Genomic DNA, 27750 nt, shown 5'->3' with positions numbered 1-27750 from the left:
ATTGGATTTTTTTGTTGCTTGACCTTCTCTATGTCATGACTGAAGGTTAGGTTTTGCTAACACTTCATACTATAAATCCTAGTTTATTATCAAACAGAATATACTCTTCCTGATCCAGTATGTTTCTTATTAATATTTACTCACCCTAAAATATGAACATAAAATCCCCCCAACCCGTTCCACCAACGTTCCTGAAGACAATTTTAAGATTATTCCACGTTGGATTTAGGATGAATTTGGGGCAGCTGAGTCACAAGAATAAGGGTCAAATAATGGTTTGAATCCTGGCTGTCATTTCGATGTGCGATGGGCAGGTCCCTTCCTTTTCCTAAGCCTCAGTCTCCAGCACAGAGTGCATTGTTATGTGGATTAAGTAAAGAAATGTTAAAATACCTTAGAACAGTACCTGGGAACGAGTACTTACTTAGAAAAAAATCTGACTCTACCTATCTGGAAGTTAGCCAGAAAATAATCAGCCTGTGGCTCATATGAATGTTCAAAAAAAATATTTATTTATAAAAAATACAATGGGATAAGTTTATGCTGAGAAATGCAGCAATAAATACAGGTGAAGAAAACAGAGCAACTCTACATTGATACATTGGCACAGACGGGAGGAGCACACTCACCCCCAGACCTAAATGCCTGCAGGCCGACTTTGTACACGCTCCTTCGGGAACACCACTCAGAAAGGATCTGCTCAGCTTAGGCAAGAGAATGAGTACACGTGTAATCACAGATGCACACTGAGCATGACTTTATTTCAAAATTAGCACACAATACTGTATAAACATTGATATGTCAATTTCTAAAATGCTGCATCTTAAATTCAATTGGCAAAGACCACATTTAGCTATAAGCATGAGTTTAGTCTTCCATGTAGAAACGAGATACTAAACTGTAAAAAAACAAAAAATAGGTTCCTATTGTTTGAAAATACCAGTTTAAGTAGAAGATTGTAAAAATGCATAGATCTTTCATAAAAGAATTGACTGTACAAGAGTACTCCCCTTTCACAGTATTCCTTTTTACTTCATATGCGAGTTATCGGTTATGCTGTAGGATTTAACTGTTACAGCACTAAAAGGCAACTATTTAGGGAAGAGGCAGAAAAAGGAAAAAGGAATGTATGTAAGGCAATATTTCTTTTAGGTACAATAAGCATAATAGTGTTTTAGGAAGACAAGATAAAAATTACTCAAGGCTAGCTTGGTTCTCACTGAATAAAAACAATGGCTAAATACGGAGCTGCTCTGTGGGACTCTAATAATCAATGCCTTGGTCGCCATATTGGTAATCTCGGGGGTAGTCATCTTGGTACTCGCCGTGATACTCATCTGGGTATTCTGCCTGATAATCGCTATCACTGATTTCTGACCCATTTGTTCCTGTTCCTTGGCTTCCATTGTGAATGACAGGTTCTGTGGGAGCAGCACAGTATTTGGGATCATATACTTGCCGCCCCAGCCCATACACACTCATTCCTTTCTGGGAAGCGACTTTGTTGGTACCCATCTGTAGAGAAATTGTCGAGTTGTCCACTGGTTGTAATGTTAGCTTCTGATCGTAAATGTCTCTCCTGGTACCCGGTGCTAACATCCCCGCCTGGTATGAGAACAGAGTACAAGAGTTAAAACAGCAGCTAAAATCTGTTCTTGTGAATAGTTGATGAATTATGAAATTCACATTGAATGCGAACACTAATATAATAACTTTCATTCAGTTCAAGGGTAAAGCTAGCTTTCCAAAATATTCTGATGCCGAATCTCTCTTATGAAGCAATATTCATTGGCTTTCAAGCTGGGTCAGCCCCTCCTTTCAGCTCTGCTATGAAACTGCTATACAGCCTCAAACAAATTAACTGACTTTTAGTTTTAGGTTTCTCATACACAAAATGGAGACAACACCACCTACTTTGGATTGAAGAGGGGATTACACATGAAGAATGTAAAAACGGGGGCCAGCCAGGTGGTGCAAGCAGTTAAGTGCGTGCACTCCGCTGCAGCGGCCTGGGGTTCGCCGGTTCAGATCCCGGGTGCGCACCGACGCACCGCTTGTCAGGCCATGCTGTGGTGGCGTCCCATATAAAGTGGAGGAAGATCGGCACAGATGTTAGCCCGGGGCCAGTCTTCCTCAGCAAAAAAGAGGATTGGCATTGGATGTTAGCTCAGGGCTGGTCTTCCTCACCAAAAAAAAAAAAAAAAAAAAGTAAAAGAGCATAACACTGGCTCACCTGAAAGGTACATTTGAATGCCTATTATAACTATATACACGATCCAGGTTACCAACTTCAAAAGCTTATAATACATTCAACAAAAATTCTGCAACACCGTAGAGCTGGCCACTTCAGAACAACCACACCCCTCCTTTTCAGAGTACGGTAACTCAAGCCTCATTTCTCCTTTTATGCCAAGCATACACTTCCAGATTTAATCAGTAAAAAAAAAGCAAACTTGAGTTGCAGCGATGAGGCCATGCCCCCTGTGGCAGGATGTGTTCCATAGAGGGCAAACGACAGCAAATCTCTGGGCTCATGAAGAAAAAGCTTTTTCAAACCTTACCCCCATTCTTGTTGGATGTGAGACCTGTCTGCTCTCAAATGGTTATGGGAACCTCCTGAGGTGCTGGTGATCTATTTTTAACGGGAAATACTTCCATCTGTGTGGTGTTAGAATACTGGCATTCTCACCGTGCTGTATTTCCATCTACTTATATTCACACATTTAATAGGAATGCTACCTAAATAGTTCTTAGTAGAACACCAGATAATTTTACCATCAATTTAACTAAGGGTTCCTTTAAAAATAAAAGTCAGAAGCATTAGAATGAGCAGTCTACTTGGATTTGGAGCAAGAACACTGTAATAAACATATCTTTTTTCTTCTGGTTAGGTAGAAAGGCTGGCTGTTCTAACTGCCAACAAAAGCCATGAGCCACGCCACACTTGCATTGCTATAGAAAAGGTCCTTTGATTCTTTTGCTTTCTCAGCAAAACCTACTTTCCTGAAGGAATAGACTCTAAATATACCATACAAAAAATACCTACTTTGAACTTAGTTACTAAGACTAAGGTAAGTGCTAATTTAAATAGCCCTTCTGTGTTCTTTGCTACAAGTAGAAAAAGGTATTGCTTACCTGGCTGGCTCCTTTGTTGGTGCCCATCTGCAGACTAATCGTCGTCTGGTCAAAAGGTTTGTCAGTTTGCATTTTGGGATCATAAAGATGCCTCCTAGTCCCATAGGCTGTCATACCTGCTTGGCTGGCGCATTTGTTGGTTCCCATCTTTTAAGTTAAAATTAGCAATAATTACCAGAAGTCAACAACATATACGACACACAAAACACTTCTGTTCTACTAATAAGATGGAAGGGGCACAATTGACAAGTCCCTTCCTGTGCTGAGGCTGCAATCAACTAGACACAAAATCTCCTCTCTGCTTCTACAAACAACTTTCAAGGTGCTCACTCTAAAAAGAAAAATTTCCAAAAAATTCACTGGATATGAAATGTCACAACATAATCAACCATCTAACACCATGCATACAGGAAGAGATGGATGGACACACAAAAGTATTCGAGTGGCAGAATTATGAATGATTAATTTCCTCTGCTACTCTCCCCCCTACTCTCTGTAGCACAGATAACCAAATTAGGGGGTGTACCTTCTTCAGCCATTTCAAGGGACAGAGCAATCTTTGGCTAGACAACATGCTTTTCTGCTCCAGACATGTTTTGCATAAAATGTGATAGCAAACGCCAGGCGTCTTCTCTGGCAGCTTAGCAAGGGCTTCTTTAAGCTTTATCAAAATCACCAACATTTTCATGAGAAAAGAACCACATTTTATTCCTCCAACTCTCACGTCATGGAACAGAGTCAGAGAGGCAGAATGAAGAATCTGAACTCAACCAAGTTCAGAGGAACAATAATTAACTTCTCTTCCCCACTGGAATAGTATGGCTTCAGGACTAACCAGTACACCCTGTTCTACTGGTTGGGGACACGTTTCTACTGTTGGTCTTTTTTCCTTAAAAACAAGATTTATTAAAGGAAAACTTTATTCCTAAAAGTAAAACCTGTTCACTGGAGAAGACAGAAAAAAACATATATAAGCAAAAAGGAAAAGGAAGAAAATCATTATAATCCTACCATTCAGACATTCACTGTAAACACTTGCGTATATCCTTCTAGCTTTTCTACCTTGTGTGTCTGTATACATCTATAGATATAAATGTGTATAAATACACACATATACATACAAAAATAGGCATATGCATTTTTAAAATAAAATTGGGATCACACTGACCATAGTATTTTATAACCTGATTTGTTTTCCTTAATCTTTGAACTCTTGTCTATCAATTTTACATTATTAGTTCATTTTATGGAATTACCATAATATAAACAATTGACTACGGTTTGGGAATTAAGTTTCCAGTTTCTTGCCATTGATACAATTTTGTACTGTATAAAAATAAATCTATATGTCAATTATACCTCAGTAAAGCTGAAATAAATAAATAAATTCATTCACACAGACTCAGTAGAGAGAAGGGTACTATACCATGCAGCTATGGACAGTGAAGCCCAGAGCACAGTAGGCATTTAGCAATGGTGTTTTTGTGACACTCTCCAGGAGAATGATATGAAGGGGGAAAAAATGAAAATACCTGAATTAGGTATTCCCAAGGACTGACAAATTCTAACAGCACCTGGCTGCTATACCATGCTTTACTAGTATAAATAAATGACTCTGGCATTGATGTTTTGTAAAATGGCTTCATTTGGTCAATAACATTTAGGAATTTATCAAGTGTGTTTTCTTAAAAAATAAGACAATGTAATTAGGAAAAAAAAAGTCATTTCCTGGAGAAACAACTGTCGAGTCAGACGGCATGTCTGAGGTTTCTTCTAAAACCAACATGGTCTCATGGGCTTTAAATGGACATAAATTGTATAAACCACATATCCATCCCCAAAACCCACATTATGGTCTATCTATGTATTCCTTATGTATCAGAGACACTTTCTCTAGTGAGAATTAATGACATTGAATAAGTAACTGATTAAGCAATACCACATTACTCACCTGCAAACCAATTACACTTTGGCCAGCTTTTAATTTTCCTTCATCAAAACGTCTTGTTTGTTTTTCTGCATACTTAACTCCAACGTCAATGGTTGTATGGAATCCTTTTGTTTTAGCCTAGACAGAAATATGCACACTCACTGAAAAGGAATACTTAAATGGAGATTCTGCCAACAGAGTTTTATAGAAGGAACAACAAAGAAATGATGCTGTCCATAGATGAAGACTTCATTTGGTAGGACCCAACTTAGAGGTGAAAACCATATTTAAGGCCACATTGTACCTCTGAAATGTGAGTATTCTAATTAAGCTATTCAGTACAAAGCAGCTGATGTCAGCAGCCTTTCCACAAAGCTGATAATTACGGAAGAGACCAGCTCCACCCTGCCTAGTCTGAACTCCCACAGGAGAGCAAAGATACAATTCATCACCAAGAATGGAGATTTTTTAACCAGCCATTAAAGACACATACGTACCAGACCTGCTAGAGCCACCAGTGTAGTCTGGACCTGGGTCATGTTTCCATTCTCAAAAAGATCATTTGCTTCAAATATGTCATGTGGCTTCATACCATAAGCCTGAATAGCTTTAATAAAGTTGCCAATATTCTCCAACTATAAAGAAAAAAAGTCACATAACTTTTGGAGCTGAATATTGACATTCATATTATCTAAGAATTCTAAGTCTTCATGACTAGGTAGAAGACACAAGGCAGAAAGCTACTTGGCAAGGATTCTTGACGAGATACATATTAAGCACAGCTCCTTCTGGAAAAAGAAAGAGTATTTCACGGTAGGTCACATAATGGTCGTTTTAATATTTTTAAGCAGTCAAGTTTTTTCAATTCTTTAAAGGCGAGATCTTCCTTACATGTTTTCAAGAAATCTGTGCCAAAGTTATCCAGGGCTGGAATTTTCTTTGTCAAGGGTTCATAATTACCCACATTAATAAATAATTTATTGTTTTAACTTTAATTTAAAAATAAATTTGTGGTTACTAAATGCTTATTCTCTTATATCTCAAAACACATACTCAAGACTAAATATCCAATTTTACTTAATCATATGCATTCATGAATAAGACTATGCTTAATACATAGCATACTATGTATGCTATGTAAGCATACTATGCTTTTTCCGTTGTTTATCTTTATGGTCTAAGTTGTATTTCTCTGTGTAAGCTGTGTCAAATCCTGAGAGTAGACAGACTAAGAAAACTTCTAAGCTAAACATCTAATAATCACAGAACTAATTCTAATTATGGAAACATTAAAAATAACACTGTAAAAAAAACAAATCATAGTCATGTGCACAAATTTCTGTTAAATGTCTATTTTGAACGTGTAATCAAGTTTTCCCTGCATAAAGAGTAACCAATTAGAACCAGAGGTTGCTGGTTTGGCTGTTACCTGAGGCCAGTTTAACGAGGACTCGTTGACCTTCTTCACTGAGCCTGGCTGTAGCTTGTTTATGAGTCTGAAAAGAAAAGTGTGACACCTTATTTATTGGTCATACAAAAACAAGGACTGGACTGTAAAGTTGGTTCCTTGAACGTCAGTAAGGGAAAGCATTAAAAATCTTTGCATAATATCAAGGTTTGACACCCCGGACTAGGAAGGGGGGCAAGACAGAGGCCTGTGGAAAAGACTGGAAGAACGGAAATGGCCACATCAGGGCCAAAACTTACTCGCAGAGGATTATGCCATCCTTTAAGCCCAGCTGAAAGTTGGTGCCAATGCTCATGCCTGTCACCTCTTCTATCCAATTGCGAAGATCTTCTTCTGCCTGGTGGTCATACTTGGAAGCAATCTGAAATAAAAATTAACTAACTGTAAAAGAAGTTTCACCAAAGCAGCAAAACTGCTGCCTTATGACTTGCTCTGCTTTAATTATCCATTGAGACCAAAGCTGTGATATGCAGTAAGTTACACTCGGAGTTCACTGGTGAACCTAACCAATTATTACAGCTTCAGGAACTAATAAAAAATGTCTGGTTACGGCAGCGTCATACAAAGTATTGAACAGCACTTGGAGAGAAGCTGAGATTGAGAAGGAGAAAATATAGGTCAAGATAAGAGAGATTCCCATTCATGGCACACAGGAAGTGAGTGACAAGGGTTAACAGCGGAGAACAATATGGCACCAGCCATATTAAATTTTAAAGATTAAGTCATTAATTTCCACAGTCCAAAAAATGGGTGGTAGGATTCTGACACATGCAACTATTTTTACGCAGCATCGCAACTGGCCAAGACGTATCAGTCTAATAGTTTTGTTGCCTGGAAAGTTCTGATGTTTCTATGCCTTCTATTCAGCCGAATACACACTACACCCTACACACACACACACACACGCACTTACACAATCCTCAGTACTAATTACTGTACTTACAGTACCATCCTGAAACTCTGTTTATGTAGTCTCTACCACAGTAGACTCCCCACAGGAAAGAAAGGCATTTAATTCACTTTTGGACCCTTAGTGCCTAGCATTGTACCTAACACTCAAACATTTAATAAAACTAAAAGAAAATTTGTTAACTCTTTACTTACAGAATGCTACGATAGAGGCAACATTACCAACATTGATGCTATACAATTATACATGCTAAAACTACCTACTAAACACAGGTTTTGAAGGATCTCTTCAGAATAAGACTATAAACCTCAATTTAAAAAAAAATAATAAAATTTAAACAAAACATTGTTAAAGATCACGTGGTCAAGTTCTTAAGCTATTCCTTCTCCTTAAGCCCTTAACAGAGGCTGGTCAATCAGAGTCGTAAAGGAGAAGAACAGCAGCTGGGAAGAAGGAAAGATTATGTGTCACTTTTCTTCTCGTTTGCACAGGTGAAAATGCCAACAACATGTAGACAGTGCCCGGGGGATGGGGATCGTGACGAGCTGGGGAGTCAGCTACAGCACTGCTGGAGATGGAAATGAACAAACGGCAGGAGTGTCTGCTTCCATAAAACATGATTAGGTTTAATTACTGAAGGAAATGAAATGGCATCGTGGCATTTCAGTCATGGAGAGGTCCTCTGAGTTCTAGTCTACAGCAGTCACAGAGGCTCCCTTTCCCCTCCCCACCACCAAAGGGTGAGGCTTCTGCCTCACCCCAGAAGGCAGATGATTTCACTAATTACTGTGTCATTCAGGGAGACAGCAGTCCCTGATCGTCTGCACTTTCCTCTCAAGTTAGGGAAATGGCTCTACACCTTTGACAGAATAATAGATGATTTATTTAAGCAGTAGATTTACTTAACCAGGATTATAAATGGAAATTCAATGAGTTTATATTTTCATATTAAGATAACTAACATTGTGCAATGTTTCCTGGATCAAATTTTGGCTTGGAGGTTAGTTTATAAAAGATAGTTTAGGCACAATATAAAGCTATTACCTAATGTGTGGTAATTGCCTGCCCCCTGGGAACCCTCATCCCCTAAAAACCGCACATCTATTCTGATTTCCTGCCAGCCTGGGTTACCTGGGCACCTGGATTTGGGAACAGGGAAGGAGGTGGTAGTGATGCTGGAAGGTTTTACCACAGGGACACACCAGCCTCTGATAAGCAGGAAGGAGCCATTACTGCTATTGCATCTCAGACAAATATTCTTGGATAATGTATCTCATCCAACCTATCTATTTACATATGGCACCCTTAGAAGACAGAATAAATATAAATTGGTAGAAAAAAATTTTAAGATTTGGCTATATTTTCACACAGGAGTCTTGTTACAGTTGGCTAGAAAAAGAAATTCTCTCTATGTAAATTTGGGGGTAGGGCTATGGATGGAAAGGAACGGGCAAAGAAGAAAAGGAGAAACTAGTACTTATCAAGCATTAGCTATGGAAAGCACCCTCTCAGAGTGAGCTGAATTTTTTTCAAAAGCAAACCACTCTCAACTAGGAGATGCATTTCAATAAATCTAGACAGGAACCTGATGTGCTAGGGTAGGAGGAGTTCTGCCCTGGCTCCACCCCTCTTGCTATGGGCTATTGGTTAATTTATCTAATTTCTGATCCTTTTCCTGTCTATACAACAGGAAGACTGAATTCAATGAGTGCACTAGGTCTCTTCCCATTCTAAGTTGTCTAAACAATTTGGTCAATGAGCAAATATTGTAAAGAAATTCTTTCTTTTCACTTTTTCAAATATAGAGAAGGAAGTTGTTTTGGAGGGGTTTTGGGTTTTTTGTGGGGTGATGGTGGTGGTAATTCTTAACCAAATGAGACCAATTATTATTCAACCAAAAAAATATAAAAGCATATTTATACTTCCTTTGTTCAAAATGTGCCTGACAGATTCAATGCCACGCCCCAAACCACAAAGCGATTACAGATCTAACTTGAAATATCCTTGTAGGAAGAGAGAAATTTTTATCTTCTCTGTTCACCGTTCCCATCAAGCAAGTGAAGAGAGAAAAATCCAGGACTGGAGTCAGATGGAGCTGGGTTCAGACTCTGACTCGACCACTGACTAGTTTCAGAGTGAGGCTCTGGACAGCTGACTGTCTCTGAGACTTAATGTAATAGCGCATGCACAGAAAAAATTCGTAACCACGTACAGGCAAAGCTCAAGACCCCAAGTGGTAAACTAAAAATGAAAACTAGGTATGCATCCACAGCATGTGACCGCTGGGTTTGACTTAGGGTTTTCCTTTAAGTGAAAAAGCAGCAAAGATTTTTCTACCCAAGTACTGCTAATATTTTTTAAATATGTGAGCTTTCTAGAGTCAAACTGGCTAAATAGAATTCAAGATTTAGGAATGTGTACTTGTTTTTTTTTTTTAACTTCAAAATGAAAAAAACAGATTCTTCTGAAATCATCTTGGAAAAAAATCTATTTCAAATTGTCTCTTAGCTCCTGCCCTGCAGCACTGTTCCACAGGATGCAGAAATCATAAGTGTTTCCTTTAAAAGTTTATCAGAACACAACCCAAGCAAATATGACTATATTCTTTAACAACGGGGGTTCTTTTTGAACTGTTTGATATACATATATTTTTAAATTGAGGGACTGAGAGCAATTAAAAATAAAAAGTAAGCTTTGCCCAGTAAAATTTATTCACTATTTTCATCTAAAAAGTTTTAAGTTCTGAACATCAGGCAGAAAATGCTGACATTTTCTTCCTTGCAACAAGCTAGCTTAAAAAATCAATCTTGGGGCCGGCCCCGTGGCTTAGCAGTTAAGTGCGCACGCTCCGCTGCTGGCGGCCCGGGTTCGGATCCCGGGCGCGCACCGACGCACCGCTTCTCCGTCCATGCTGAGACCGCGTCCCAAAAACAGCAACTAGAAGGATGTGCAACTATGACATACAACTATCTGCTGGGGCTTTGGGGGAAAAAAAAAGCAGGAGGATTGGCAATAGATGTTAGCTCAGAGCCAGTCTCCCTCAGTAAAATGAGGAGGATTAGCATGGATGTTAACTCAGGGCTGATCTTCCTCACCAAAAAAAAAAAAAACAAAACAAAAAAAATCAACCTTATCTCATTAATACTTCATGACAATTTCACTCTAATTTGTTTAAAAGTCACTCTTCCAAGTTATTTATAAACGTCATTTTCTTTACTCTTCTTCAGGATTTATTTGACCTTCCTAAGTGACTTTCACAGCCTTTCTCCCTGGTTCCTCCGAGTCCACAGCAGCCCCCTTCTTCATTTGCCCACATCTCCTTTCCTCAACACCCAGAATTCTCTAAAGCGAGGCCCCCCCGACCCTTCTCAGGTCAAAGCACACTTGCAAACGACTTTTGTGCAATCTCTGAGAACACTTGCTGGAGGCTTCTCACTAACGCTCACCAACATCCTTCTGGCCACATACAATCAAAAGGTGAAGAAACTAAACTAACAAGTAGGATACACAGCCATGCACTGAAGCTTTGAAAAAAAAAAAAAAAAAAGGTGAAGAAAATGAAGACTAAGAAAAAGGCATCTGGGGCATCTATTCAGGTGGATCATCCTCCTGCCTTTCAGTGCTCCTGCCATTCAAGGCTCCACCCATCCTGTTCCTGCCATTCAGCGCCCCGCCCACCGTGCCCCATCCCCTGGTGCCTTCACTCGCTCCTCTTTTCCTTCCTGCGCCTGTGCCAAGAGTTCACGGCCCAGGGCGGCTTCAGCCTTTCGCTCTCCCCCAGCTCTCTCCTCAGAACAGCTAAGAGCACTGGTGTGGAGTCACCCTCCGGTTCAAAGGCAGCACAATCCTTTCTAGCTGCGTGCCCTTTCTTTTGGGTTTCTCAAATAACACTTACTTGTTTAAAAAAATTAATGGTACATAAGTTTGTAGAGCACGTATTCTCAAGGGGGTGATATGGCCCTCCAAAGGGGTGAAAACTGGTTCTTGTAGTGGGCAGTGAAAACAACCTTAGATAGTACAATAATTGTGACCTCCCCAACAAACTCTATGCCTTTGTATAAAATTTGGGTGGCAGTCGGGAGGCTTTAGACAAATGTCTAAAAAGGCTCTTTGGGAAAGCGATGATGAAAACAAGGTTGAGAAACGCTGAGACAGAAAAAGTACAGGTCTCTCTTCACCTCTCTCCCCCAAATCCTACTCCCTTCCCACAGGTAAGCTCCCATCTGTCTGCCAATTCTTGTTCCAGACCACGTGCACCATATTACAGTGAATCGCGTACAAAACAGCCCTAGAATAAGATCCCCTCACAAACACAAGCCCTGAGGGCCTAAACCTCCTAACAGAAAAGGGAGCCTCTAGATCAGACAAAGGCCTCCTGGTGCTGAGAAACAGCCAAGCCCTTCCTGGCCCTGAGGTCTGAGAAGATTCCCTCTCAGAATCCCTACAAGGAGATACAGAGGCATGAGGGAAACTGAGCTTCAAAAAAAATCTCAACAACTGACCCGAAAGTGCCAGTCCTGCACTGTTTTATGTTGCTTCTCAGTGTAAACAGCAAGCACGCAGACAAAGTATAATTTAGTAAAAAAGATAGTAGTGCACCTGGTATGAGGTAGTGATAATATTTATGTACAAGAACTGTCTGATGGCCCCCACTTACACCCAGGGATATTCTAGAATCTACTAGAGAATGTGTCTTTCCCATGTATTGCTTCTCACAATATATTATCACAGCACTTGTTAAAACCTAGAAGCAGACAATTCCAGTCTCTGGTGGTTACAACAGTGTCCCCCAAATCTCAGTCATGCCTCAACTCTTACTAGGCTACCTGTTTTGAGCCACCAGGATAATCCAGCAATACCCCAAACTCTCCAAGCAAAATCATACTCAATGTCAGCTTCCCTCTCTTTCCAGTGTTCCTTGTGTGTTGTGGATTCCTCCTTCAACTTCTTTCTCCATTACGCCTTCCTTCTGTCCTTCGTTCCAATGGCTGCTATGTACCAGGGAGGGTTGAAAGGCAAAGCCTCTGCCCTAAAAGCTTACATTCTAGTGGAAAAAGACAAATGCCTATTAAATAAGGTGTGTTAAGACATTTGCAAAAAAAAAAACAATAAAGTAGGGTATTTAAAATAAGGGAGAATACAACTACAGGGTCCAACACAGTCTCAAAATAGGATCTAAAAGATTTCCATCTGAAATATGACGTCTCTTTCCTTCTTTTTCTTTATCACTTGCCATTCTTTTTTTTTTTTGGTGAGGAAGATCAGCCCTGAGCTAACATCAAATGTCAATCCTCCTCTTGGTGCTGAAGAAATCAGCCCTGAGCTAACATCTGTGCCCATCTTCCTCTACTTTATATGGGACGCCGCCACAGCATGGCTTGAGAAGCGGTGCATCAGTGCGCACCTGGGATCCAAACCTGTGAACCCTGGGCTGCCGAAGCGGAGCGCGTGCATTTAACAGCTGTGCCACAGGCCAGCCCCTTCACTTACCACTCTTGAGACCTCATGCAAGACAATATCTACCTTGACCCCCCAACCCCATGGATCCTACAAACACGTAACCACCTTTGCAAATGTTTAAAGTATTCACATTGGGGATACAACAGACTATAAAGATCACATGCCTTGAAGTCAAACTTCAAAAACTTCCAAAAACTGTGTTCCCAATTCCAGTGTGACCTAAGTAAATAACTTAACCCTGGTGACTCCATTTCTCACAGGTAGTCTCCTTCCTTCCAGGGCCGTTGTGAGGATGAAGCCTATTCCATGGGTAAAGAGGGGGCCCATCTCAAGGCCTGACACGTATTGGAATTAATGCTCTCCATTCATATCAGCTTGAGTACAGAGGTACAAAGCTTTCTATTAACTGAACCCCACTGCAACCTGTTCACTTTATTGTCTACAATTCAAAAAGAAAGTTCGACTACAGACAAGCCTATCTCAGATACTGCCCATCACCATCAATGTCCATTCCTCTCATCTCGATGCTCATTCCTACCTCTCTTCACTCCTCTCTCTACTTAGAACATCTTTGCATCCCAGATTCTCATTCTTTTTCAGATTATTGCTGATGAAAAGGATGAAGCAAGTATTTTTTAAAAAGCAGGCTTGTATCTTATAGGGGCAGGGGTGGGGATTCTAGAGAAAATCACTTCACATTTGGGACAGTAATGTCAAGGTAGATTGCACACTGCATGCCTTCCTCAAGGTCATTATAGAATCTGAGATTCATGCTATGGGGTGAACTTGCTAAAGATTTGATGGGGAATGATTATATATTCCAAAGCTATAGAAAATCACAGTTGCCTCAGGCAAACTGGAGTGATGCCTAACAGCATTTTAAAGTTGTTTAACTTTCTGTGAGGTACAGCCGGATCTTCAGATCAAGGTATCAGCATATAGCACCAGCACATTTTTTTCTTCCAAATATGTATGGGCAAATAAATACAAAGACATTATGACTCGATGTATGAATATTGTGAAACTGACAAGAAATTAAAGCCTTTAAGATAACTTAAGAGGAGTTGGTCCAGGGCCTAATGCAAATAAATGATAGGAAAAACGCAGAACAAATAAAATGTCAATTTTGTCTTCTCTATCTAGAAAATACAGACTTCAGATTACAAAGTTGAGAACATACATAGTTAAAAGTGGATTTTGAAAGTTCAAATCTAAACAAAGAGGGAGCAGCATAGAGGCTGGATTCCCAGAAGATTCTAGAGTCAGAAATAACGATTAACAAAGATACACATATTGAACTGCTCACCCACCATGTGAGAAATGTTGGCAAACCATAATAACAGGAACTCAGAGATGAACCCAGTCCTTCCCCACCCCCACCCAAAAGGCAAGGGCCTCTATCACAGGCTGAAGAGCCTGGCTGTCATGCTGGAGTGGACTCCTGGAGAAAGGGTGTGTGGGCACTTGGCCGGTGGGGGGACAGGGGACAGACGGACAGGCATCACCAGTAGCCAGTATGCAAGGCATATCCAAGAACACCTTTATTCGTCTTTGTACCCTTAGAGCCCATGCCTGGCACACAGTGGGTACTCAATAAATGATTTTTCATCCCCTGATCGTATTACCAGACTAGGGAAATGCCACAGATTTAAAACTCTATCTGGTTACAGAGAGGCATCTGCATTTGAAAGCTGCTGGATTTTAGGGGCATCACATCTCAATCTACCAATCTAGTAATCTTAGATGGAGCACTGGGGACATATTTGTTTTACTTTCTGATAAAAGTCCCTTATGTCTATGGCACTCCTTCAGTCCGGTTTGGTAACCCTAGAAGTAGGACCTGGTCAGAAGCCACAACCATGCCCACAGTGCTGACCTCCGTCAAGGCGGGGGGCACTCCCGTGATGTGAGCCTTGAGGCTGAGATTTAGATTTGTTAGCTTCTGTTTTGGTAATTAATGATTTAAAAACTATTGAACATACTTAGTAAACTTTAGAAAATTAAATTGGAACTAGTTAAAAAGAAAATTCGGATTCAGAAAGATCCTAGCTTGGGCCAGACCAGTGGCCTAGCGGTTAAGTTCGTGTGCCCTGTTCCCGGGGATCCCGGGCACGGACCTACGCACCACTTGTCAACCCATGCTGTGGCGGCGTCCCATATAAAGTAGAGGAAGATGGGCACAGATGTTAGCCCAGGGCCAATCTTCCTCAGCAAAAAGAGGAGGACTGGCAACGGAGTTAGCTCAGGGCTAATCTTCCTGACAAAAAAAAGAAAGATCTTAGCTTAATAAATGAATTATTCAAGATATATGTAAAATCTTGCCCCAAAGTTCTAGAACTGACTAGTACTGCTTAGTGAGCCTAAAAAAGCTAATGCTATCTTGGTCTGCACAGGTCTACAATTCTATGTATAAAATACTACTGCTTGTCTTATTTGTTTGATTGCAACAGCCTCATGAGGTAACCAAGGAAAGGACTATTCAAATGAACAGGTGTGAGAGGAGTACGTGAACTATAAAACGTTAGGCAACATCATCGTCCCTACTTTAGAGAGAGGGGAAAATCAACTTGCCAAAGCAAGGAAGAGTATCCTCCTCGACATGGAGGTGCCTGTCTCCCTCACCAGGTGATTATGTTGATCAAAACAGAATGAGTTAGTGCTTTGTGGTCAAACAAAGGAGTTAGTTAATAATCCCACTGGACGCTGGTAGGTGAAACCATATCCGTGCTATTACTGTGATCAATTTTGAGTGTGCTGCACTCTAAAAGGGGACACTGAGAAACTGACATCAGTTTCTAGAAGGGGCAAACTGGATGGGGAAAAAAGATTAGAAAAATCATACACAGCCTATTATAAGAGACAGGTTAACCAGGAGTGACTATATTTGACCTAGAAGGGACTTTGGGGACAGCAGATACAGGCTAGTACCATCTAAATATTCAGATGGAAGTCACAGAAGAGGGAGTCAGTTTATTCTGAACGGCTCACAGAGGGCAGACCCAGAGAAACGTGCAGAAATTCTAGAGACACGGGTCAGAGGCACCCAGGAATGGAAAGAGCACGTGAGACACAGGCAGAAGGAGACCCACAAGAAGGCTTGCTGGAGAACATCCTCTCACTTTGGAAGGAGGCCGACTGGTCTTGAATTTTATGTCGCTGTAGAGATCTTGCTGAAGAGGCATCTCAACCGAAGCCCCATAGGAAAACAGATGAAAAGGGAGGCGCTCTTCCGGTTTTTGTCTTCTCTCTCCTCTAGAATATTTAAGGGTCTACACTTCACTCATCACAGTATTTGCAGCATCCAGATCTTTTGCTGCCATCCAGATTTGCAAGCACTTGTCTCCTCCGCAGGCCTCCAGGTGCCTCCTAAATACCCTGTGAGTCGGGCATGTGGACAGCACTGAAAAACTCTCTCTTCTTTTTTCATAATTACAAGCAACATCGTGGCAGTCACTTTTCTGTAGCTTTGGAATGTATACTCACTCCTCATCACCTATTTAGCAAGTTCGCTTCACAGGATATCTCGGAGTCCATTATGGCCTGAGGAGGCATGAAATCCACCTCCACAGCCCCAAGAGTAAATTGTATTTACAAAGAACTCATCTCTACCGACCTGGGACACTCGCTCCACTCCGAGATCACTGACCACGTTCACCCAAGCGCTCCCAGCTGCCTACCCCGAAATTGAGTCAGAACACACACCACTCCCTTACTCTGAACTACTGACGGGACAAGGGCAGAAAGGAGGCCAAGGAGAAACAGATCCGAGCCTTTTAGCCAGACTTCAGCCTATCTGGAGCTCCTCTTGGCGATCCAGAGCTAGACCTCCGATCGAATGCCTTTTCTGCTTACTACAGTGGAGTCTGTCCATTTGAGAGAGACGGCTTTACACAAGCAGCGAAGAACAGAGTTGAAACACCTCCTTTCAAACGTAGGATAGACGCTGGCTAGCGAGATTTCACAGAGTCTTACAGACTATGAAATGTGCAAGATACCATAGCCTTTTTCTCCCCAGTGAAAATTAGAGGATATGAAATTTCCACTAAAAAGCAGGACGGAATTTCCCATTTCCTTTTTTTAAAAAAATTTATAATTTACCTCATGAAATAGCATACAAAGATATATGATGATCAGGGCCGGCCCCGTGGCTTAGCGGTTAAGTGCGCGCGCTCCGCTACTGGTGGCCCGGGTTCGGATCCCGGGCGCGCACCGACGCACCGCTCGTCCCGCCATGCTAAGGCCGCGTCCCACACACAGCAACTAGAAGGATGTGCAGCTGTGACATACAACTATCTACTGGGGCTTTGGGGGAAAAAAAAAGGAGGAGGATTGGCAACAGATGTTAGCTCAGAGCCGGTCTTCCACAGCAAAAAGAGGAGCATTAGCATGGATGCTAGCTCAGCTGATCTTCCTCACAAAAAAATAAAAAATTAAAAAATAAATAAAAAAAAACAGAAAAAAAAAAAAGATATATGATGATTAACTTTTTGAGACCCCAAGTAAAAAGGTATTTGGTTCATTTTGCTTTAATGGGGAGTATGAAAAAAGATGAAGTCAGAAGTAAGGTTCAAACACCTGTATGCCACCAAGTCCTCCATAAACACCACCAAAGACAGGACAGATGCAAACTAGAGTCCAAGCTTCTTATATGCCGAGACAAAGAAGGAAATGATCAGTTACAAGATTGACAGAGTTCCTAAAAGAAAAGCCGGCAATCTGACCACGGTTCCTTTTTCCAGTCCCGAAGCCAGAGAGGACCCTGTGGTGAGGTCACAGGGCACCCTCCACATCTCTACAGTAAAACTGACTCCACATTTTGCCTGACTGTAATGCAACCTGAGAGCACAGAAAAGGAGGGAGAAGGGAAGTTCCTCTGGAAGCACTGCATCGTCTGTCAGAGCGTGGCTCCCGAACAGAAAGGTCTCTTAGAGATGATGCTGTGAAGACCTGCTATAGACACCCAGGCACAAAGAACAAAAGAAACCCAACTTTGCATCCCTTCCAGACCAAGGGCCAAGGGAATGAGGAGAGAGAGCAGAACCCGGGCTGCAAAGGGGCCTCAGCAGAGAGAAGCAGCTGCATCAACAGCCTATTCCACACGCAGGCGTCAGCCTGGACCGTCGCCGCCTGTTCCTGCTGCCACCGCCATCAGACAGCAGCTGCTCCACGTGAAGAGGAACACAACAAATGCAACGGAAAAGGAGACATCTTATCCACCTCAGCTCTGTGTTTTCCTGGGCCTCTTCCTCTTTCCTTCCCAGCTTTTCACAGCAAACCTTCTTCTCTCTGCTGCTTTGCTCCCACCCACCATGTGTATTGAGCCCTTCCCTTTATCTGGACCATCAATGGGCACAGACTATCACCCATCTTGTCTGAAACAAGCGCATCTTTGGTTGAACCTGCTGCCAGCCTCAAACATCGTCCTGTTTCTCTTTTATTTCACGACAAACCTCTCCATTTCCTCACGTAGTACTTCTTCCTAACCCCCTTCAAAATCTGCTGTACTGAAGATGATCTCTCAAAATGTGACCAGGGACCTCTCAGTAGCCAAATCCAGTGGCCCGTTTCCAGTCCTCCCGGCCTCTGCGGCACTCCTGGAGGCCCCTCCAATCTCTCTTCCTCTGGCCTCTTGTTGAAGGACACCATCCCGGAGCTTTCCTCTCTGGGCTGCCTTCTCCTCTTCCCCTTGAAAGATACCAATTCTCCCCGAGTTCTGGCTTCAGATTAAAATGGTTAGGAGCATGGGCTCTGGAGACTGAATGCTTGGGTTAGACTCCCGTCCCCACCATGCTTCAGTTTCCTCACCTGTAAATCAGCGATCATTAATAGCACTTACACGAGAGGGTGGTTAGGAAGAATCAATGACTTAATTCAAGGAAATCTTAAGAACTCAATAAATGTCCATCCTCATCCTTCTATCTATGCTTTGCTGGCCACTCCTGTCCAGATACTAGAAAGATTTCCTCCTTTCAATATATCATAAAAACCAATTACATGACACCATCTGATAGCCATTTTCATAAATCATTTGGATGCTGCCTAAGTTTTCTATTTAAAAAACTATTTATATTACCAAATAATTTGTAACAGAGATCTCCTCACCTCATTCCCGAGCCTCATCCTGCCGCCAGCTCTCACCTGAGTCTGGCACGGGTGACAGATGGAGTGGGGGTCACGGATGTCAGTGACTCATGATGTGATAATAAAGCACTAAAGCAAGTGACTTGAATTTTGACAAGGCAGCTCTGAAATAATTCTGTTTTGTTTTTTTTTTTTTTTTTTAAAGATTTTATTTATTCATTTTTTTCCCCCCAAAGCCCCAGCAGATAGTTGTATGTCATAGGTTCACATCCTTCTAGTTGCTGTACGTGGGACTCGGCCTCGCGCTGGACGGAGAAGTGGTGCCTTGGGGCGCGCCCGGGATCCGAACCCAGGCCGCCAGCATCAGAGCGCGCGCACTTAACCGCTAAGCCACAGAGCCGGCCCTGTTTTGTTTTTTTAACACCAAGAGGAGATCCACCTTCTCTTTCATACCACTGGTAGGAAGTATAAACTAAATTTTTTAGAAAGCAATTTGGTACTACCTATAACACACTTAAATGTTAGGGCAGAAGTTATGCACTTTTCTACACAAGTACTTTTAAAGGATATATCCACCAGTAGGTAAGCAGTGACTAAATCATGGAAATTCATACAACAGATTATAATTTAGTTTCTAAAATGGTCAAACAATATTCAAAGCTGTACAAATGGTTGGGTGGGGGTAAGGGATACAGGATACTTTCACTTCTTTACTTTTATATTTAGGTACTGTTTGCATTCTTCACAACAAATATTTCGTTCACAAAATAAGGATAAAAAAAGAGATGAGGTTCTCACAGGCAAGGAAGATGGCACCCAAGGTAGATGCATTGTCTTCACGCAGAGGTGACTTGCCCAAAGGCCAGGGGCTCAGCAGGGATTCAGAACCAGGACTGGCTCCATATTGAAGTCTTTTCCTCCATCGGATGTTCTCCCACCCCCACTCTCCTAACCAGCTGAGAGATAGGAACTCTCTATACTATACAGAGTCTGTGCTGCCTGCTGGAAGAGGATTAGGAACAGAGAGCAAGGTGGTGGCCTGGACTCTGTGCTTTCACACAGAGCCCTTCCAACTCCTGGAGAAGCGAGAGTGCGTCCAAAAGTAGCCCCACCATCACCGCGTCAGACTGATGCCCCACGAATACGCTGTGGAGTTCGAGAGAGCACTGATTCCAACCAGCCCACGGGAATCTGCAGTCTCCAAGGGCGTTGCATGGTTCAAAAGTTCATAATAAGCTATCTGGCAGAGATGTCTCAGACTAAAAACACTTTAGCATTTAACTCTTCCACAGGCCCCTGTGAAAAGCAGCCTCCTACCACATACACGTTTTAGAAGTTGCTGTAAGAAGGCCTGCAGGAAAGGGTGTCAATGGCAGAGCCGTCACTGAAAGGAGAAAAAGAGGAAAATTAAAAAATCAAGCCCAGAGAGGAAGAAAATTAGAAATGAAAGCCTGGCTGGCAAAGCACACGCCTGTGTGTGTGGCCGAGGTGAGGTGGGGGTGAGGGGTTTTCCATACAACATCCAGGTCTCTGAAGAAAGGTAAGGAAAGAACAGAAACAAATGCTCTCCAGTCTCCAGAGCAGAGAAAGGGCCCATTCAGTCTACACTGGCCGCATGTGGCCTGTGAAGAGCAGCCGGAGAGTTCCAGCTCAGCCGTCAGGGCCGAGGACCCCGACAAGCGCACAATATGATGTTTAACATAAGTACCATTTCTACAGTCGGTTAGAACTATGATTGCTGTTGCTATTTTTGCATTCAAAGTAGAATCACATGTTTGAATGATGAGAGACTTACTACACATGGTATTGATTATTTTCTCTCCGATTTCCTCCCACGTGAAACAAAAGGAGGGAGGGAAACTGCAATAATAAAGCACACTCACTCTCGGATTGTGGAGCCTTGTGTAGTAGTAAGCAGGCCGAGAGGCCTGGGGTAATGAAGAAAGAGCAGCGTCCAAACATTTGGGAAGGGGGACAGAAGAACCCACAATGAAATCATAGCCAGCCCTGTCTAGCCACTCCACAGCCAGGATCCCCTGGAAAATGTGTGGGGGAAGAGAGGAAACTAGCCATAAGTGCTTAGGGTATGTCTTTCGCAGGAGTCTGTCCAAGCCCAAAGGGCCTCCTCTTTTCTCCCCACTCTCGGCCCGGATTCCCCAGCCTTCCAACAGTCACACTCACACCCTGAAGCTTCCTGGTCCTGGGGGTGGAAGGAAGATATTAAGCTCCTTCCCTACCTCATGGGGGAAAACTAAGAATTAGTCTTCTCTACTCATGGACTTAACTTCACACAGGTCTAGGTAGAGCCTTCAAAAGACCATTTAAAACTGAAGTGACAACCAAGATGTAAACACTAGAAGGTAAATATGTTTATCAGTCCACTGTGGAGGAATATGAGCCTTGTCTGAAACCAAGAAATGAAAGATGTATCCTGTTGAGCAGAAATCCATCTCTTAGGAAGAAAAAGCCAAATACAACCAAATAAAGCCAAATAATACCATGCCCAGAAAGCAAGGCCTCAAGCTCTACACAGAAGTCCACAGCCCTGAGGGAAATGAGGACGGGATGAGAGACCTCGGGATTTCATGAAGGGAACGCATCGCAGGCTGCAAGGGGAGGATTCTTGGATAAGGACTCCGGGGGCAGATCGTATTCCTGACACAGAAGCGAAATAGAGCAGCACCGCTTGGCATTGTGGTCCCTTATCTGCCAGAAGCCTCATTCAGATACAAACAGATGGAGGAATAATGTCCAAGTCCTAGAAATAATCTCAATATCTAGAAAATAAAAGCAGCTCAGGAGAACACAGGACTGAACCTAACCAGCAGAGAACCAGCCAGCAAAATGGAACAAAGGCTAACATTTACATGATGTATACTTTTGGTTCCAGGCATTATTCTAAACACTTTCAATGGACTGTCAATCTTATTTCTCCCAACAACCCTATAAAGGCACATACTACCATAACCTTATTTTACAGATGAAGCATAGATGGGTTACTTGCCCAAAGTCACAGAGTATGGGGCAGAACCAAGATTCTAACCCAGTCTCCACAGTCCACGTTCTTAGCCACTAGGTTCTACTTTCTCACTGACAGGAACCTGGAGACCCACCAGACATCTTCAAGTTCACAAGGATTCCCATGGTCATATGTTTTCATAAAATTTGCAAGATATTTTTGTACTTTTTGTAATGATGACCTCCCAAACTGTATAAGCTTCAGGCCCCACAAACAACCTGAATCTACTCCAGGCTCAAGAAATCCTTAACAAAAACTTGAGCACAAGCACAAATAAATAACAGTTAAGAGCCCCCTATGGCTAAGATTCAGAGTTAAGGGGAACCAGTGCCCGTGGTACATGCTGTAGGAGGCTAATGCCTAGAATAAAATGAAACTTGCCCCAAAATTCTAAGGACAAGCTCCCTCCCACCACCAGTCTACTGAGAAGGCAAGTAAAGCATTTCCTCACTCTCCTGGATATAATGGTAATGACTGGCTGAAAAACCCAAACCATCCAATTGTGCTTTTTTATGTCACCAACAATATTAATCATGGTTCACAATACACTTTTAAGTGAAAAGAAAACACTCACTAACCCTCAAGATCCCAACCTGGAAGCGAAAAAGGCATAGGGGAAAAAAGGATATACCTCTCGCTGATGACAGTAGTAGCTATGTCTTCATTGTCAAGCTTATTTTTGAAAGCTAAGAGTGGACAGAGGCAGACAGTACAATTTCCACAAAGGAAAGAGTGTAAAGAGCTGTGGGTCACAGGGCAGTGAGCATGTTAATGATCCTCATTAAAATTCCACAGCAAATAATAAATCTGATCGTTTTAAAGAGGAAGCATGGTAGTGCTTCTCAATTCAGCAAAATGTATCTTCTTTATCTGTTTTGGCCAAGACAGGAAAAAAAAAAAGGAGGTGACCCACAACAGAATGTCCCTACTCAGAGACCAGGCTGGCTGAATGGCCACTGTGCAGGTGGTCTCCTGGGAGATGCAGGCATCCGGCAGAGCCTGGCAGAGGGGACCTCTACTGTTCCTCCCTAATTTGGGAGTCTAAGAAAGAACCTCAGCAACAAAGAATTATCTTAGTGATAAGTTTTCAATGTAATGTTAACTAACAAAACATCACACTGCACTACAGAATTCCTTTACGAAGACTACTCTGACAGGGTTAATTTCCAATTTCTAGAGATAGTAAAAACTGTTTCTGATGGATAACTTGATTAAATCAACAAATATTTACTGAGCATCTACGATGTGCCAAGTTATATTCTAAAATACAGATCTTGATTTATTTCGTCAGTAAATAAGATAGGGATCCTTATCGCTGGTGGAGACAGACAATAAACAAACAAAAAGTTTTGAATTAAAAACTTACTTCCAAACCGTAAAGTTAGGGGAAAAAAAGCTAAAACTAAACCCATCTACATTTTTACCACGATTCTGGTGCTCCAGCAGCAAAACAAGGCAGACCACCTTAGGGTACAATTTACATAGCTGGAGTCCACAATCCCCCTAGGGTTACTGACCAGGGGCACGTCTGAAGCAACTGCTTGTCCACATGGTACTGGGCAGGCAGGCTGGCAGGGCTTTGTGGGACATTTTGGTCCTCTTTAATTACTACTATGTGACTGTTTAACTTACTCCTCAATGACTTACAATTTTAGTAACACATCTTCCAAAATGGTTTTTAGCTGGTGAGGGCTACCATTTGGTAACCAAGAATGATTCTGTGAGAAGCTACTTTGCTCCAATCAGACATTTCCGTGGGAGCAGAAAACTGTCAGACTGTGCATTCCAATTCCATTCTTCTTAATATTTCAGTTAGGCTCCCCACAAAAAACATACCAAGGTGAGATCATTTCAGCTCCACCCTCTCCCCCCACAACTGATTTCCTCCCCTCTCCCTGAGACCTGTAGCATTTGCTCTAAGACGGGTGAGGGTATGCTTCATTGCATCCTCCACTTTACAACAAACTACTCTGACTCCAACATCTTGTTCAGAGCCAAGTGTCAGGAAATGCTGTGCTTCCCTTGAGGATCTGTCATGTTTTCTCATGGCTTGTAAGGCATAGAAGTGTGTTTCCTTTTCATTTCGGTCCCCAAGGTGCAGTCAAGGGCCTGGGTCAACCTGCATAATACATGTAGGACCTTATTTGCTTATGCATGCTTCCACCACCACCAACACCCCCCGCCCATTGAACTACATACACCAGCTTGTGTATGGTGTATGGTGTATGGAAGCGTCCACTCTATTACGCTTCCACTCTATTACGCTTCCACTCTATTACGATCTTTGTAGATTGCAAGTTATTGATCCTTCTGTTGTTATTAAAGAGACGTAGTTCATAGTCCAGGCTGAAGGATTCTACTTTTTTAAGCTGTTTTCAAATATCGTCTTGCCCATTAAAAAAAGAATTAAGTTTGTATATTCTGCCATGTATTATCATCTTGTCAAATACTATCTTAAGTTTACAAACTTTTTCCCTGAAATCTTACTAATTGAAAGTATCTAAGATCAAAGACTTTCTCAATTCATTGATAAATTGCTTTTACAGCTGGGAAATAAAAAGACCAGTCTTATCCAATAAAAATGGAATTTGTAAAGAGGCAGTGACATACAAGTCTAAGAAATATAATATCAGTACTAATTTTCTATTACTAAGTACGAATACCTACAAATTTGTCACTGAGTACTTGCTATAAACCAGACACATCTCAACCATGCAGTGTTTAGGGGTGGTAGCTATTATTTCCCCCTATTTTAATGATTAGAAAACCAGGACAGATATGAAATAACTTGCCCGACATCATGCAGGGCAGTAAGTGGCAGAGGGGGGACTAGAACCCATGTCTGCTTGATTCCAAGGTCCATTCCACACTGCCTCCCCACAATGTTTACACTTTTTCCTCTTTGTTAAATGACGTTTAAAAAAAACAAAAAAACCTTGCATTTAAGCGACATATCAGTTATGCAATACATTAAAAAAAAAAAAAAGGGCAGGAAGGAATCAAAAGGTGTCCAAACCAAGCAATGTCAAAGTTCATGTGCCACAGACCCATTCATGTGGCATTCTGAGCCTTCAGTCAAAATGCAATACCTCCTACTAAGGCTTAGCAAACACAGGTACTTGATTTCCAAGCCCAGAACAGACTGAAACAACGTTACATGAAAAATCATGACGTCAAGAAACAAAAAGTGGACAGCAAAAAGGGGGGCGTTGCGCAGACAATAGTGACCTGCAGTAGAACATCCGTAAGTAGTTCACTCTTAGAGTTAAACTTCTTCTAGAATAGTCCAACTTTCTTCTGTGATCTTGAGCAAATCACACCCTTTCTGAGCTTCAGCATCCTGATCTGTAAATGATGTTGGATAATCCCAGCAACCCTCCCCACCTCACAGGGCTGCTCTGCTGTTAAGATCAAAAGACTTCCTATGAAAGGACACTGTATGAAAGGCCCCTATAAATGAAAAGGGTTATTAAAAGATGGGTTTGGTGCTTAAAGGGATAAACCCACAGTTATATAAACCCCAAGTTATAACTAACTTCGCGAAGGTCCTGAAAACTGAGCTTTTACTGTTTGTAAAAATTTATAATAATTATAGCGATCTAGCCTCAGTCTATGCATTTCCTTCAGTCTGCTCAATAACTAGGAAAGGGGCAGAAGCTGCTTCACTAGGCAGCAAAAAGAAATTAACATGGATATTAATATCCAAGAAAAGTAAGTCACTTGAAGGACTGCCAAAGTTATCAGAACCTCATTTACAATGCAAAAGGTAGAGACTCAACTGCCGCCAGCCAAGAATCACAAGGGCGAATTAAAATTAATATGCGCAAGCCAGGCTGGGGTATCACAGCCAACAGTTTGCCCGTGCTGATTCCTCTGAAAGGATTCCTAAAGATCCACTTGTAAGCCTTGGAAAGTACTGGAACAATCATACACAAACCACTCACTTTTCTGTTCTTTAAGAAGAAAGTTCAGGAAACTTGTTTTCTAATAAGGGCAACACACTTGACAAGGTAAAGGACCTAAACATTGCAATTTTAGATACGTAGACTAAAAGCAACTCAAAGACTTCAAAGGCTTCAAAGACTGTTCAGAATTTATTAACAACTGAATTATAATATGGTGCGCAGACTATAACACGGAGTGTGAAGAGCCATAACCCTCCCTTGGGCTTTGACAACGGTGCGCTTCATTGCCTCTATATAATGCACTTCACGCCGCGTGCACCCCCAACACTGGGACGTTACAGCCCTGACAATGCCACTGTATTCCCCCAGCGGTCGGACGGTGCGGTGGCAATCCTGACATGCTTCGGTTCCCGGGCGGTTGATGGGAATTAAACCACAGCAGCCCTCCTTTGTGGCGCTTTGGCCAGAACAGCAGAAAGGAGACAATGAGCGTTCTGTGCGCAGTTCCGCGCCGATTGGCTGGTCTCTCCCCCCAGAAACCCCTGATGTCATGGGCTTGGAATGCAGGGAGGGAGGAAGGAAGGAGAGGATTTGGGGAGGGGGACGCCTCTCATCTCTTTCCCAGACCAAAAGTCCCAAAGATAAAACCAACGCATTCTTATACTAAGCAAAGTGGCAAAACTGAGCGTAACCACAGCCCGATCTCTCCAAACTACAACCCGCCTCAGTAAATAGACCCTAAACAAAAGCAACCCACGAAGATATCCTTGATATCGTTAAAGTCTAATGTACTACAGACTTCTCAAAGTTTTATAAAAAAATCTCAAGTCTACAGCAGCTATCACTCCCAGAGCAGCGCGCTCAGGCTTTGTCTGTTTCCCGCAGACGCAGCAGCAATTGGCTGCAAGGCACCGAGATTCAGACACCGCGAGGGGTCCTGGACGGCTCCGTTCCTCCAGGGGTCCCCGAGCTCGGTGGGACGCTCAGCGGGCTCCCTCCCCAGGAAGAGGCCAGGAACAATGGGCGGCCCAGTTTGGCCACGTAACCGCCCAACTTTGCTCGCGGCTGAATTTAGCCGGGGGGTTGGGGTGGGAAAGGCGCAGGGTCCGCCAGCAGCCCAGGCCAGGGCGGATGGCGGGGGCTGCTCGCTGGGTCCCCAGCCGCACAGACCGGCCCCACCTAAGGGCGAAGGACCAGGCAGGAGCGCCCTCTTCCCGGAGGGGCGCGTCCTGCAGTCACGATCGGCTCCTGTAGCCGAAGGCCGGCGCTGCGGGATTCCAGGTGCCCGGGAACCCACCGCCCGACGCTAGTCCCCGCCCGCGGCGCGGGAACAAAGCCCGGAGAGCGCCCGGGAGCCGGCGCCTCGAGCCCGGGGACAGGACCGGGACGCGCGGCAACTCTCGCGCCGCCCCGACGTCTCCGCTTCGCGAAGCCAGCGAGCCAAGGCGCGGGGACGAAGCGCGGCCCAGCGCCGCCCCTGTCCCAAGGACCCCCGGGCGGCGTCCCGCATCCCACCTCCCGCCCAGGGGGCGCCCGCGCCACCCGACCCCGGGCGTACCTTGTTCTTGACCTCGGCCGAAAGCCCGTAGGAAGGGCCCTTGTTGAAGTGGGTCATGGTGGTTCGGGCGGCGGGAAGAGGCTGAGCTCGGGTCCGGGGGTTTCTCGCACTCGCCTTCCCCGCTGCTGGCCCCGAGGAGACACCGCAACGCGAGATGCTCGGAGCTCGCTCCCCTGGGTTGGCGCAGGAGACGCCCGGACGCAGCGGCGGGGCGCGGGCGGTGCCTCGGCGACTAAGTGCGACTGGGTCCCGCAGAGCCTCCCGGTGCGCTCCGGAGTCCCCCA

General features: G+C 43.1%; 1 protein-coding gene across 1 annotated transcript; it reads right to left on the bottom strand.

Annotated features, from left to right (window-relative positions):
* Positions 1-491: 491 nt before the first annotated feature.
* On the bottom strand, positions 492-27750 carry CNN3 (calponin 3). The gene is made up of 7 exons (XM_004420811.3): positions 27467-27750; positions 6773-6894; positions 6495-6561; positions 5563-5700; positions 5087-5203; positions 3136-3282; positions 492-1605 (listed from the first exon to the last, which is right to left on the bottom strand). The coding sequence occupies exons 1-7, from the start codon at positions 27521-27523 to the stop codon at positions 1264-1266; spliced, it is 990 nt and encodes a 329-aa protein (XP_004420868.1). The 5' UTR covers positions 27524-27750; the 3' UTR covers positions 492-1263.

The sequence above is a fragment of the Ceratotherium simum genome, chromosome 2 (genome assembly GCF_057802395.1).
Source record: "Ceratotherium simum simum isolate JZ-2026a chromosome 2, ASM5780239v1, whole genome shotgun sequence".
NCBI classification, from domain to species: Eukaryota; Metazoa; Chordata; class Mammalia; order Perissodactyla; family Rhinocerotidae; genus Ceratotherium; species Ceratotherium simum.
The sequence above is the reverse complement of the archived record's forward strand: the minus strand, read 5'-3'. Positions and strand labels throughout refer to the sequence as shown.